This window comes from Zosterops lateralis (assembly GCF_965231275.1).
Source record: "Zosterops lateralis genome assembly, chromosome: Z".
In the NCBI taxonomy this organism is placed as follows: Eukaryota; Metazoa; Chordata; class Aves; order Passeriformes; family Zosteropidae; genus Zosterops; species Zosterops lateralis.
The window spans coordinates 37,320,561-37,334,798 of NC_139800.1; the positions used below are offsets into that span (position 1 = coordinate 37,320,561).

The window sequence follows — 14,238 nt, forward strand, 5'->3', positions numbered from 1 at the left end:
GAATGTTTTATGTGCTCAGGAAGTAGCTTCTATTTCTCTTAGCTTCTCAGAATTATTACCAACTGCTTCATTGCAGACTGTACATTTCTTACCAAACACTTTTTCTCTGTTAGAGCTCCAAACCAACTCAGTGTAAGAAAGCAGATTTTCCTACATAACACTCTAGGAGACCTGCCTCTAAAAGGTTGCAGCCATGTGTCCATTGCCAGAGCCTGACTGTAAAACCAGCCTTTCAGGTTTTACTCTGTTTGTAGCAATTGTATCTCAGGACTCTGACTCACTCTTATGTGGTAACCAGGCAAATCGACAGTCTCTTGGTAAATGAGCCATGTTAATATCATCCTATTTTAAAGTACTGTTTAGTGTCTGACCAGCTGATGAATAAAGAAAATTACACTGTAAGAGTCGTAAGAAATCTGTACTATATTATATTCCAAGTAGTTTGAGACAAAAAGTACTGCTTATATGAAACCTTTCCCCATAAGAACGGTCATAACTACAGAAAGTTTTTCTCCAGTGTAATTTTATTAGGGATTCCTGCCATCATATCAACATACAAAACAATCAGGATGTTGACATATAGAAATGTGAAATTCACTGTACAAAGATAAGGCTCAAGTTACAGGTATATTTTCCCCTTACACTCCATGAAATAAAACCATTTTTAATTCTTCCCAGAGTTGTGTTTATAAATGTTAGACAAACCACAAAATAGATTTCAAGTACATAACATTTTACAATATAATCCAAGCACAGACAGAAATACACAATACTGTAGCTACAGACGCTCCATAGTCCAAGTCTGTCATCTTTACTCGTAAAAAGATGCTACTCTCTGAATGTGCCCACCCACATCCTTCTATGTATGACATGGTCCTGGCCTTTAATTTCTAAGACTCTCATGACTTTTAGTTAAATTACTTTGATAGACCAGAGAATATCAGAAATAAAGGTGAAAATTTTAAAAGGCCATGTCTGAATGCACATGGTTAGTAAATGCAAGCACATGTGCAGACACACTTGCATGTAACCCTACATAAAACTTCACTGCACTGGACAATTTTTGAGATTATGTTCTCATGCAACTGAGCTATTTTCTGACAAGAGTTAAATCAAGCATTACAATATTCCTACTTCTGGAGTGCTGTAATTCACAGGGTCAAGACTGTTGTATCCAACTTTTTTTTTTTTTCTAAGTGATTATCAGACTTTCTAGGAGGTTGTATGGAACCATGTGTTCACAATCCAGCAGGATGTCTTCTCTCACAGCCTTCACCACTGAAAACACATTTTCTGACCCCTTTTGTTTACCAACAATGCAAATGAATAATTTCCGGCTAAGACCAAATGTCTACATTTGTTCACTCTCCATTTCTATTAGGCTGAATGATTATTACCTTGTGAGAAAGGATCATTTAGCTGCAAGTAGCACAGGAAGAAATAGACATTAAATAACTAATCATTAATGACTCTTCTGGGAAACAGATTAGCAAGGACAAACAAAGACAATAAAAAACCACAGTTGTTTAATTTAGTCTTTGTTGGAGAGGACATGAATAGCAATCTAAAAGTTTTCAGCTAAGGAAAGGAACTCCTAAGCCCCAAAACTGTTCTGTCTTTTAAAAACTGGAGAAGATTAGAAAGGAAGGAAAAATCCTCTATGAAAATTGCCATTTTAAAACTAGATACTTGCAAAAGCTTACAAGAGAAAACCAAGCAAAAAAAGATTCCCTGATACTGAAACTAAAGGAGTTTATTTATTAGGAATTAGACGTGTGGTTACAATCTGTTAAATGCACATCTAGTAAAATAGCCTCAAATATGCCTCCAATTCATAAATGTCTATGCAGGAGAAGGAGTCTGAAGCCAAAATTCAAGTTCCTTAATTTAAATATGAAACAAGGCTGCACTAAGATTGTGGGAGAGGAGGAATAAAAACCTTCTTGTCTTAAATACAACCTCTGTGGTATATTTGAGGGCCTTCAGATGTTCTCAGCATTGGCAAGATTTTACGTAAGCATATTCTCTAAGCTATATTGGAATACCTTTAGAGATACAAAATCCATGTTACACAAAACAGCATTAGATTTGTAACTGGGCTCATAATAACAAGGAATGAGGGTAAGTATGGTGCTATATGTGAAAGGAAGCATATTAGTATGCACAGAAAATATGTTGACTTAGAGATTAGTCATAAAGGGCATAAAGCATGAAGATGCATCTCTTAAAAGTGTTTAAGCCTTTAACTATGAGCCAGTAGATTATTTTTATATTAACTGTACAGCCTAATGCTTTGCTTTTTAAAAGAAATATGAAAAAATTTATTCCTTTTTCACCTTTTCATCTTCTTTATGGTTTTTAAAAGTAGATCACTCCCCTACAGGTTTATTTTCAGGTTCTTTTTTTTTTCTTTTTTTTTTTTTTTTTTTTGCTACTTACTATTATTGTCTTCCATTATGTACAATAATCTACATTTAGACTGAAGAGTCGATCTTTCTCTAAACAAACTTGGACTATCTCTATCTTGTAAAGACTTTCTACAGAACTGGTAAAGTGGAAGACAAGCTGACAGATAAGAGGAAGGATCATCTCAGTTCTGCTCAATTCCCCAAGCTTTAGAACTGTGCCTTTGAGAAATTCTTTTGCATACTTGCTGTCGTTTCACCTCCCCCAGGTAGCCTCTACTGAAATTGAGTGAACTTTCTGTGTGTTTCCCAAACAAAGTCCCTTTGTATAGGGCTACATTAAATTCATTCATTCTCCAGCCATAGTTTCAAAACAAATAATTTGTAAAACACTAAAAACACCCTACATGCCCCTCTGCATTATTCTTACCAATTTGTACATTTAAATAACATCATAAGTTGTCTTTTACTAAAAATTTACCAAAATATCTTAAACACATAAAAATGTAAAAAAACAAACAGAGAAAAAAAAAACCAAAACAAAAACCCCAGCATAAACATTGCTTGTATAGGCATTGGTTAGAAGAGATTGTTGTACTAAGGATTATATTCAAAAAGGTTTCTTTCAAGATCATCAGTTTTAGTGTCATGGATTGAAAGGTTAAGGACAATGAAACTTATTGTGACCCTGTCTTATATAATGTAATAAATGAGCAGGAAGTCTGAAATGTAATTATAAAATAAAGCGTCTTTTTGGTTATTGAGAGGCAACTGTGTAAGCTGGTAACTAAAATGACAATTTAAGTATATAAAGGGAACTTAAGAACCTCCAGAGTCTGCAACAGAAACTGTACATGAAGATATGAAGGCAGCTGCCAACAGATAGGCCTAGGGGCATTATGGAAAGCTCTCACTAACTGAAATTTTGAATATAGCCCTTAGTTGTATCATATTCACGTAAAATTTAAAAGCTGCCCAGCATATCACGGATGAAGTTTATTTTGCAAGCCATCCATTGCCTAAGAGGGCAGTAATATTCAATATGGAACTGCTGAAACTCCGGTGTCTGGCGGATTTCATGGAGGAAAGAGATTTGAAGGTCCGACTCCAAGAGAGCAAGGAAAAGTGGGAAAACAAACAACAATAGTCCAAGGCCTACAAGAAAAAGTCTGGAGAAACTCTTCACAAAAGCATTCACCTCTATGTTGCCCATTAGAAAGTCATAGCTCCATCTCAGAGCTCTCCGAGCTTCTTTCAGTTCTTCCTCCTCTGCAATTAAAAATGCGTTTTCATCTGCTTCAAGTTCCTCAAACGAATCAGTTTCATCTTTCTCATTCTCTGCCCTTGGACAGGTATCAAACAGCATGTCAATCTCATCATCAATGGGTGTGGGCAGCAAGCTGGCACTTGGATTGTATACCAGCTCTGAGATGGTTAATGGCTCCTCTTTCATCTTCTCTTCCTGTTCAATGGCAAGGTCAACATCCTTCCCAGTATCCTTTACTGGAGAGCTTGAAGTCACAGGTATTAAAATCTCCTCTTCCTTTGGCAGTTGGACACCTGAAAAAATGAGATTAAAACAATGACACTAAATTTCTCACAGCCTGGTGGCAAAAGTCAGGCTTCCAATAATATCTAATAGATGTATGGAAAGAAGATTCTGCAATAATTTTGCATATTAAAACCAGACTGTACACAATTATGAAAAACTGGAAAAGCTTTTTGAAGAGGACAGTATCTTTACAACACTGCAGTACATCAGATCTGCTTAAGAGGGTCTGACACAACTACTGACGATAATAGTGCAGTGCAAAGCAGAAAAGAGAGCAGCTTATTTTCTACTGGCAATCTGACTTCTGTATACCTACAGAATACCTACTACTGTAGGTATACTTCTGTATACCTTCTGAATACCTATTACATCTGTGACTTGGTGCTCCTTCTTGTATAATAATAATAAGAATAACAACAACAAAAACCACCAACTCTCATTGCTTTGAGATTAATAACTGTGGTAAGATAATAGCTAAGGTTGAGAATAGAGCATGACATTAAAAAGAGAGAGATTATAATGATAAATTCATTTTAACAGTAAAATGGGCAAAAGGAGAGGAATGTTAACACATGATATGTGGGTTAGATATCATTGGAACTGCATTCTAATAGCCTCACCAGTTTAAAAAGTTTCTTCTCATGTCTCTTTTTTTCTGTTCATCTAGATATTTAGCTCTTTTCTCTCTCCCCTTTACAAAGGAGGTTTTCTTGTGACACTAGTCTCTGCTCAAGCCCTTTCCTCTCAAACTTACTCTCTTTTTTCCAGTCTATCTCTCACAGCAATAAGTCTGCAAAGAAATCTAGCTGTTTACAGATACTTAGTACCTCAGTAACTGCTGCTAGTCACAGGAGTGGGAAAGAGGACACTTGGGGACACACTGCCTTACAAAGCAATGTTAAGACACCTCCTCATGGAAATTTCCCTTTTCAAGTATTCAAAATGGCCCAGACAGATCTCTTCCCCTGTAATTTGTTATCTTTTCCTCGCTCTCTAGACCTCACTGGCCATGCCTCCAGGTGAGGTTTCACATTTTGGCCAAATTACCAAAAAGACATTTTCTGCTTCCTTTCATTTCATCTGAGCAAAGCAAGCTTGGGTTAGCATCTGAAGTTTTTTCTTCCTGAGCTGGCTTATCATGCGTTCTTGTGGAGACAGCACATAACCAGGGAAGAGAAAGAGAGCAAGAGAGTTCCTTGCAGCAGCAAATGTGCATAGCTGAAATGAAACCTTGTCCTCAATAATTATTAGTTCAATAATTTAATTAGTTTAATCTTCATAAGTTTAATTTGACTCTCTACCTAATAATTCCTGGGCTCAACTACTTTGTCCTCTCTTATGACAGCCAATTTAGGAATTCAACACTTTTCAGCACAAAACTTGTTTTGTGCTGGAACTTAATTGTCCACACCAGTCTTTGCATTAAGAAATACACTTGTCAGTCATCAAGAGGAGGATACAAACCATATGAAATGAGACAAAACAGTGTATGACCACCAAGAAATGAGAACAGATTTTGAGGACCTTTCTCCTTAGCAACTTTATCCTAAGTAACAGAGGATAATGCTGTATCATCAAACCATACTCAGCTACTTGAGAGTACACCCATAATATATTAAATTACAAAGGCCAAAATTGTTTAACCCCGGGACCCAGAATTAAGAATCTACACATACATTTAGATATGTAAGTACTACCATTTGATTCTCAAATATGCTTTTCAATTTTTCTTAATATGAGTAAAATTTAAGTTGAGCCACTTACTTAGGCCTTTCAAAATGATTGAAAGTACCCAATTTTACTCTCCCAAATTTGAGAATTCTGGCCATAGGCCTCTCTATACCAGCTTAGGTGCAAGGTCAGTAATGTATCTTCATCTTTTTTCTCATCATAGAGGACAGCTACCACAAAGAAAAGTCATCCCAATTTATGATTCTTGAGCCTCCTCTTCCTCCCCAGAGAAAGTTCCAGCTTGCATAAAATACATAGTGAACATGAACAACATGTATCATATTAAATTTCATTAAAATTGTATTTTTGTCAAGTAACTAGCAAACTTCTGACTACGAAGTTAGCCTGTTGATAGAAGGCAACAGAGGAACTTTTCACGTCAGTGTTTTTGTTTCCTGAAGGGATTTTATTAAAATTGTAATGTGTTGCAGCTCTGAAGCACACATGAAATTTACATTCCACTATTTAATTTCAGCTGCTAAGTATTTTCAACTCCTTTATTCATTATTTAAATTAATCAAATCAAAGTAATTGATTTATATCAGTCAAATACATTTTATATTAGTCAAATACTAGTGTAAATCAATATTTGAAAATTTAGAATGGGCATTAAATGCTGCTTCTCTTGCAAGCTCATTTGATATTTTAAAATTTTAAATATATAAACTTGTTCTTTTTGTTCCTTCATAATCTTTGTAGCACCATAACATTTTTAAAGTCAAGGACTGAGGAAAGAATAGGCTAATAATCAGGGTCAACATGACTGATTCCAGCCAAGTTCCAATCAAATTGCAATATATAGATAAGTATGTCAGGCCATTCATATTTTGATGGTTTCAAAAGACATAACTGTGAAATCATTATGGCAAATATAATTTACAAAGCTTATGCAGGTCTGAGAATATCACATTAAAGTACCAAAATTCCACAGTACAACGAATATTCCAGAAACACAAATTTAAGAGAGAAGAAAGGTTTTCACATTTTTTTTACCTTTCAGATACTCATAGTTTTTTTACTCAAGAGATCCAGTTATCTGAAGTAATAAAATCAAGTTAAAAAAAATCTTCAAAATATTCCAATGAAAAAAAAAAAAAAAAAAAAAAAAAAAACACAACCAACAACCAAACCCACAAAGTAAAAAATTTAAAGAAAGCCCAAATCCTTATACTATTTAATTATTCTATGACTCTACTGGAAATCCTTTGCTCCTATTCATACATAACAATTATTTTGGTACTACCCTTATAAGGCTATCATTTTATATAATTTGTTGGCAAGATTTCGAAAAGTCTATTACCTCTTTAACAATAGTAAATTTATGTGGCATTCAGATTTAAAGGACTATGAGCTGAGAATTAAATTACATTTGAGAAAAACCTCTTATTTCCATTCTTTACTTTGTATTCTTATTGGCAATTTTACATTCCATAAATTAGAAACATCTAATTCCTATTACTGGAATATCAGGTAGATAAACTCAGGTTTGTTTCTTATATTTCCACAGCAAAAGTTTGCTACATTTTTCTGGCAACTGAACAAATTTTACAAAGCCAGAGATCTCATTCTCCTAGGTGAAACTCAATATTCTTCTTCCACCAAATACTGTGATTGCTCTAAACCAGGAGCATGAACAGCTGAATAAGACATACGATTACTGTGGTCATCTGCTGTGAACATGAACGTGCAAGAGGTCAGACATAAAAATTGTTGGCTGCTAGTATTTCTACAGGGGCCAAAACCAGCAGCAGAGGATTAACAAATGAAGGGCAGGTCTAGCTCCACCATTCTTAAGAAGCTGCAGTTGCTGGAATACAGCACAGAAAAATGTATCATCTGCTTATTAAAAAATTCAGTTCATACATTGTCTGTTGGCCGGATATCCTGGACATGGCTTGTCTTACCAGAAATACAACTACATACCTGTATGTATTTGCCTTTTTTGTTGGAGAAAGGAACAAGTGTGAATATACCCTCATTTTAAAGAGAGAAATGGAAAATTAGATATGGTCCAGAGAGAGCAGTGCTAGGAATATTCCAGACACACAGGTAAACAAAAAATGCCAGCCAGGCTGCAATTAGGAGAAATCCGTCCTGTCCTTTTTCTCTTCCTCTAGAAATATCTGTATCCTTTGCTTATTTTCTATGTGGACAAAATTCATTTGTACTGGTAATAGAATGACCTTTCAGAGGAAAGAAGAAGGGGATTTTCTCACACGAGCAAAGTGCCTGAATGTCACAAAGAAAATGTAGAAAAATGAGACAGACTCTAGAATTGCATTGAATTTGAATATTTCCCTACACAGGATCTATATCAAACAGGATTTGCATCACAGCCAGATCTCCTGCCCTCTGAAACAGGAGGTCACAGATTTGTACCATACCCACATCTTGTGCCCATAAAAGACACCTCTTATAGCTTTGCAAGGAGAGTTAATCAATGACAGTTTACAGTAACTCCTTTTTAGGCAGTGACCTGGCTTTCCTGCTGACCATTACTGTTTGCTTTAGTCTAAGGAGAACTTCTAGAAGGGAGCAAAGCCCTGTCCCAGGTGCCAGTGTATAGGAGTTGCGTGTTTTGTGGCATTACATCTCACCTCCCAGCTGTGCTGTGTCATGGTGCACAACGTCACGGCTAGATAGTACAGCCACTAAAGGCCGCTGCTCTGCTTGTCACACATCACAAAGGGCACCCAAAGCACAGAGGCGGGAGCAGAGCAGAGCATACTGCATGGCAGGCATTCTGGGATGCCTGTCTTCAAACTCCCTTTGCATACTGCATGGCAGGCATTCTGGGGTGCCTATCTTCAAACTCCCTTTGGCCTGGAAGGAGTTCAACCCAGAGTAGTTGATCCCCTTCCAGAAACAGGATTAAGCAGCAATAGGACTGAAGGAAGCATGAAGGAGAGACAACTGTGTATCATGGGAGCAGGAATGAGAAGACAAGATACATCTGTCAGCAGTTCAGAAAAAGAGGGACCTGGTGATGGGACTGCAGTGGCTCAGTGTCCAGCACTACGCCAAGGACAGTGAAGCTGAGAAGAGCTGAGTGCTGATGTGAAAGCTTAGCACTCAAGCAAAAGGGCAAGTGGGACATTTCACCATTCCCACTCAGCTTGGGTGACCCCTCCTGGCACAAGTCAGCCTTGTTCTGGAAGGGTTGCAATGGAGTCCTCCTGAGGAGTTACGTCCCATATTAGGAGTCTTGCACAAGCTACCTCCTCTGCTTTGGTGCTGGTATACATGTTTTATATGCTGATATACTTTTTTTTATGGCATGTGTGCTTCAAAAGGAATAACATACTACGAACAGTACTACAAAATCAAGTTGTTTAAGAACTAATGTAGTCCCAACATACAAATCTCCTATGATTGGTATCATTATATTAAAACAACAAGATATCTTGCATTTATTTAGAGCCAATATTTAACCTCTGAGATATAAGAATACAAAACACATGTCATGATTTTTCAATTTGGTACTATTTTTGAATCAAGGGAATTAGGTGCATTCTCATAGATTCTCATAATTTCCCCTGGGTGGTGCATTCAGGACGCAAAGACAACCAGGAGCTGCTGCTACTCAGAGACAAATCACTGCAAGAAGCAGTTTCTCCTATATCTACTGCACTCACTGTATTCTAATTTTCAGATATCAAAAGAGTAACAATATTCTAATCTTTGCCAGAACGTTTCAGTTAGTTCTTGGATTAAAACTAATTTCTGAAATGAAGATTAATAAAAACAGAAATAATTCAACCTATAAATGCCCAAATATCAAAACAAACAGTACTATGGAAATAATGAAAAAACAAATTTAAGAAAAGCCTTATGGTATTAAGGAAATGGACATATTTACTGACAGGGTGGGCAATGGATCTGGCAAGGGCATTTCCAAAAAAACCCACCACTTTTCTGTGCAAAGCAATACTGAATGCTTTTTGTTCTTTGGGTTGCACTTCTCTTGTGTGTAGCAAAAAACAGAGATAAATCAGACTCTGCCCAAGCTCCACCTTCCTCCCCCAGCCTTATACTATTTTTTAGTATATGAAATTATTCAGTATTTAGAAAAATAAACCAAAGAAAGCTACAATCTGGAAAACTCATTGAAGTAAAAAGCTGAGCTGTCTCAACAACTGCATTCAGCTCATATTCAAAATCCACTACCTTCTAGTTTAACAGCTATGTAGTTTGGTCATAAATTACTAGAGTTTCAAAGTATTTCCTCCCACCTCTGTCCCAGAAAAATACAAAGGCAAAATTCCAGTCCCTCATTTGTTACCAATTAACAAATAAATCCAAACAAATTTTCTGTAAGATAATACAATCAATTTTTGTCTTTTCTCATTCATTCTCCAGGTTCATTCTTATCAGTAATTTCTCCCTATTCTCTGCTGTACATGTTATTTACAGTACAGTTCCTTTCCAAGAGACAACTATTAACATAAACTAGGGTAAGAAGGTTAAAAAAGGGGGTAGAGGAAAATAAATGTAAATTTACCAGCCCTTCTGGCTGTGATCTTGGAGCCATGCCGCAGTAAACGAATGCACACTTCCTTATTGCAGTGGTTAACCATCCGCAAATGAATGCTTCTCTTGGTTTGGATTTTTACAAGACATTTCACCATTTTGACTACTAATTCCTCTTCTCAAAGCCTTGTAAAAGCTCTAGCCATACCAGCTTTGACCTTTTATTAAGTTCCCACTGAGTTTTAAGAGACTAACAGAAGTCACTCTCAATGAATCAAATGACAAGCTTCTAATGTGGCCAACAAAAATATCCCAGCAGGGAACAGAACCAGAGGTTATTTTTAAACATTTCCAAATGCCTCATAACGTACAATACAAACTTTCACAGCACCCATCTTAGTTAGCAGTTGGTAGCATAACAGCTGAAGCACACACAGAGGCATAAAAATATCTAAGGCACCAAAACATAGTGCAGTTAAGAAAAGAGGCCAGCATTCATAGTCCCATTATTTTTCTAAAAGGCTTTAATATGCCAGCAATGTCATTTCCCCATCACTGCCTGGAAATTATTTATGAAACATGTCAATACAATGGAAAAATCCTATGCTGTGCTTAAAAACGCTAGTCACAAAGCAAAACAGTGAGACAAAAACATTCATTTCTAGCCTAAAATGAAAACTGACATGCCCATGAACAAGAACAGAAAGTTTCTAAGTCTGGAAAAAAAATTCTCTCTTTACATATGGGCTCCAGTTCCCACTTGAGGACAACCGTTGGACTTATCCACCAGAAAGAAGTGTTGTTTCAGAAGGCTGGGCACATCCCTGTTCCTGTCCAGCAGAGATATACAGGTTCCCAAAAAAATCATGATGCAGCTATGCTGACTGCTGATTGTTTTCTCCAGCTGGGACCTGGAAGGCAACCATACGTATAACATCACACTATCCTAGTGGGGAAGAAACTCTTTCCTGGTACAACAAAGCCACAGAGAAGAGATAAACTGGAAGTAGTGTACTGGTGGGGATGTAGTCTCTCACTTCCCAGAATACTCCCAGAATATATCCCAGTACTCTGTATTATTTATGACATGTTGAGCTATCTGAGTCTTCATTATCTGATGTCCTTGCTTTCTTTGTACCAAAAAAATCAGTGATGTGCATGCAAATATGTAGGAAAGAGAGTAAGAGGGGAAGAAGTCCTGCAAATGTCTACACTCAGATATCTCTCCCATAAAAGACATCTGCTTCAATGAAGATTTTGGAAAGCATCTTTATGGTGGCTCCCCTCCCCACACAGCCTGTATAGTAGAAGTATCCAGCAGAGGTCCTGTTAACTCCTTCCTCTGCCAGAGCAAACATTTCTCTCTTCCTTTCCTTCTCTGCAAGTGCTTTCTTGTGGGTGTGAGGAAAGATCAAGTACCCCTTCACTTCCTATCTCCATTTTGTCATCCCTTCAAAAGTAAGATTCTATCTTCTTTTCTCATTATTCTGGTAACTGTTGTAGCAACCAAAATAGATCATTAAATTCTAACTAAAAAGAGTTGACTCTTCATTGTGTACATGGCTACAAAAACTGGAAAGCATGAATTCTTAAAAAAATCTAACCACCAGTGTGTTCAATAGATAAACGAAGGCCTATACAAGGACTCAAGTGCCAGCCAGACAAGGTTGTGAAAGATTTCCAATATTTGAAACATTTCCAAATGCCTCAAAACATACATTGCAAACTTCCACAGCACCTAGCTCAGCTAGCAGTTGCTAGCATAACAGCTGAATCATACAGAAGCCTAAAAATATCCAAGGCATCAAATCTTAGCACAAGGGGAAAGAAGGCCAGTGTGTTCCTGCATATTGATGTTGAGAAGTAAAAGATATCATTTATGTTTCATGTGACAATGCTTATGCAAAAGAGAAATGACTGTATCAATTTCAAATCGCTCCCCATAGTTTTATCTACAGCTAACTAAGGGAGAAATCTTAAAATCTTAGAACTGACTCAGAAACTCCTGGTCTATACTAACTCTCAGCAAGAGACTATCTAAAAAAAATTAAAATAGTTGTACCTACAAAAGCTCCACATATCTCTCTCTCCTTTACAACCAAATCTCACACAGCTGAGTACCCTCACATAGACAGACAATTTGATTGATGGTAGCATGTGTGTGCTCATTCCTGTGCACAGAATCATAACAGCTGGAAAGCTCATCAAGTCTGTTAACCCAGCATTGCTATGATCACCACTGAACCACATCCCCAGGCACCACACCCACACACATTTTGAATATTTCCAAGGAGGTTGATTCAACTGTGTCCCTGGACAGTTTGTTCCAATGTCTGACCATCCTTTTTATAATAAAATTTTTCTTACATCCAAAATAAACCTTCTCAGGTGCAATGTGAGGCCACTTTCTGTAGTCTGTTATTTATTACCTGGGAGACAAGATCAATCTCCACCTGGCTGCACACTCCTTTCAGGGAGTTGTAGAGAGCAATAAAGGTCACCACAAGCCTCAAGACTAAACAACTCCAGATCCCTTGAATAATCATTATAGGACTTGTGCTCCAGACACTTCACTCACACCAGTGCCCTTCTCTGGACCATTCTCCAGCCCCGCAATGCTTTTTTTGCAGTGAGGGTCCCAGAACTGAACACAAGATTCAAGTTACAGCTTCAGCAGCACTAAGTACAGCTCAGTTCTTGCTCCATGTGTAATTGAACACATTATGATTCTTGTAGTGCTGCTATACAGATTCTGTGGCTCCTGTCTTTTACTATCTGATTTTGGTGAGACAGATTACTGCCTGCCCTGATCACTTGGCAACAGTTTTGCAGGTGGTAGTCCATTGTTTGTGGATTTTCTAGCACCAGATGCTATCACATCTTCACTAACTTGAGTAGACTATTTAAAAAAAAAAAAAAAAAAAAAAAAAAAAAAAAAAAAAAAAAAAAAAAAAGGTAAAATCATACCTCTCTCCAGTCACAGGATATTAATGTGTTTTTGACAAAATGTTGAAAACATCTTTTCAGTCACTTGATACTTCTGTGCTGAGATTTCATGCATGAATTATTGATCTGATAACATTGACTTTTGCCTTTGGAACAACAAGAGTGAAAATATGCTTCACTGGGCCGAGACATACACAGAGATACCAAGCTGTTTCATGTCTGTAGCACACCAAAAGCAGTTTCCCAAGGCAATTGTGTCAGTCTCAGGGCTGGATGCCTCTCCTCTCCCCACCTCCTGCTCATGCCCTTACCCCAACACAAGACCTTGGTTGGCCCTCTTGGTGAGCTACTCAAAGGTTGAGTCAGAAAATTACAGGACGCCATTAAGGGGGTTTTGTTTGGGTTTAGTTTTTTTTGTTTTAATTTGGTTTGCTGTTGTTATTGGGTTTGATTTGATTTTCTTGTTGTTGTTTTGAATTTATTTTATTTACTGTTTTGGGGGTTTTTAGCTCCTTCTCCCAGTTCACACTGGTGCAAGGGAGAAGGTTGGAATCCACAACAGTGGATGTTGGGAAGAGAGCCAGCCTCACTGTCGGAGAGCTATGAGGTCAGTTCAAGCTGCATTTTGATAATATAGCCAAGTTTTCTGCAGGAAAAGACTGCAAAAGCCTAAATACTGTTAACATAGCAGCTGGTGATATTTAACAACATATAAAGTTTGTAGTTAAATACCACCAGCAAATATGTCTATTAGCTCATCATAGTAACAGCAATCTGTCTGACTGAAAGAAAATGTAATTTTCAAGCTCATGTAACAAACAAACATTTAAAACAAGCACTGTATGGTGAGCATCTAGCAATAAGTCACCCATTTCCAAAGTTGGATTTCATTTGGTAAAGAGTTGTAAGTGTGGTTACAGGATGCAAGCAAGTGCAGGCCTGATATTTCTGAGTCTGAGGGATTTTAGCCTGCTAGCTTTTTCCCAAGGAAAAATTTCTCAAAAAAGCTTCTCAAAACAATCTTGGCAAGCAACTATCCTTTCTCAAAACAATCTTTCTCCATTTAGAATTCTAATTTCTAAGAATTAAACAATAAAGCCTTTTTTCTATGCTCTCTGTCTTCTGAATTATTTG

At 37.1% G+C, this 14,238-nt stretch overlaps 1 protein-coding gene across 1 annotated transcript in view; it reads right to left on the reverse strand.

Annotated features, from left to right (window-relative positions):
* Nucleotides 1-543: 543 nt before the first annotated feature.
* Nucleotides 544-14,238, reverse strand: part of FRMD3 (FERM domain containing 3) — a gene marked incomplete at its 5' end in the record, with an annotated part of 126,570 nt that continues 112,875 nt past the window's right edge. Inside the window, one exon of the mRNA XM_083883424.1 lies at nt 544-3,965. Coding sequence (XP_083739550.1) covers nt 3,370-3,965 — 596 coding nt within the window. The 3' untranslated portion in view covers nt 544-3,369. The remainder of the gene's footprint in view (nt 3,966-14,238) is intronic.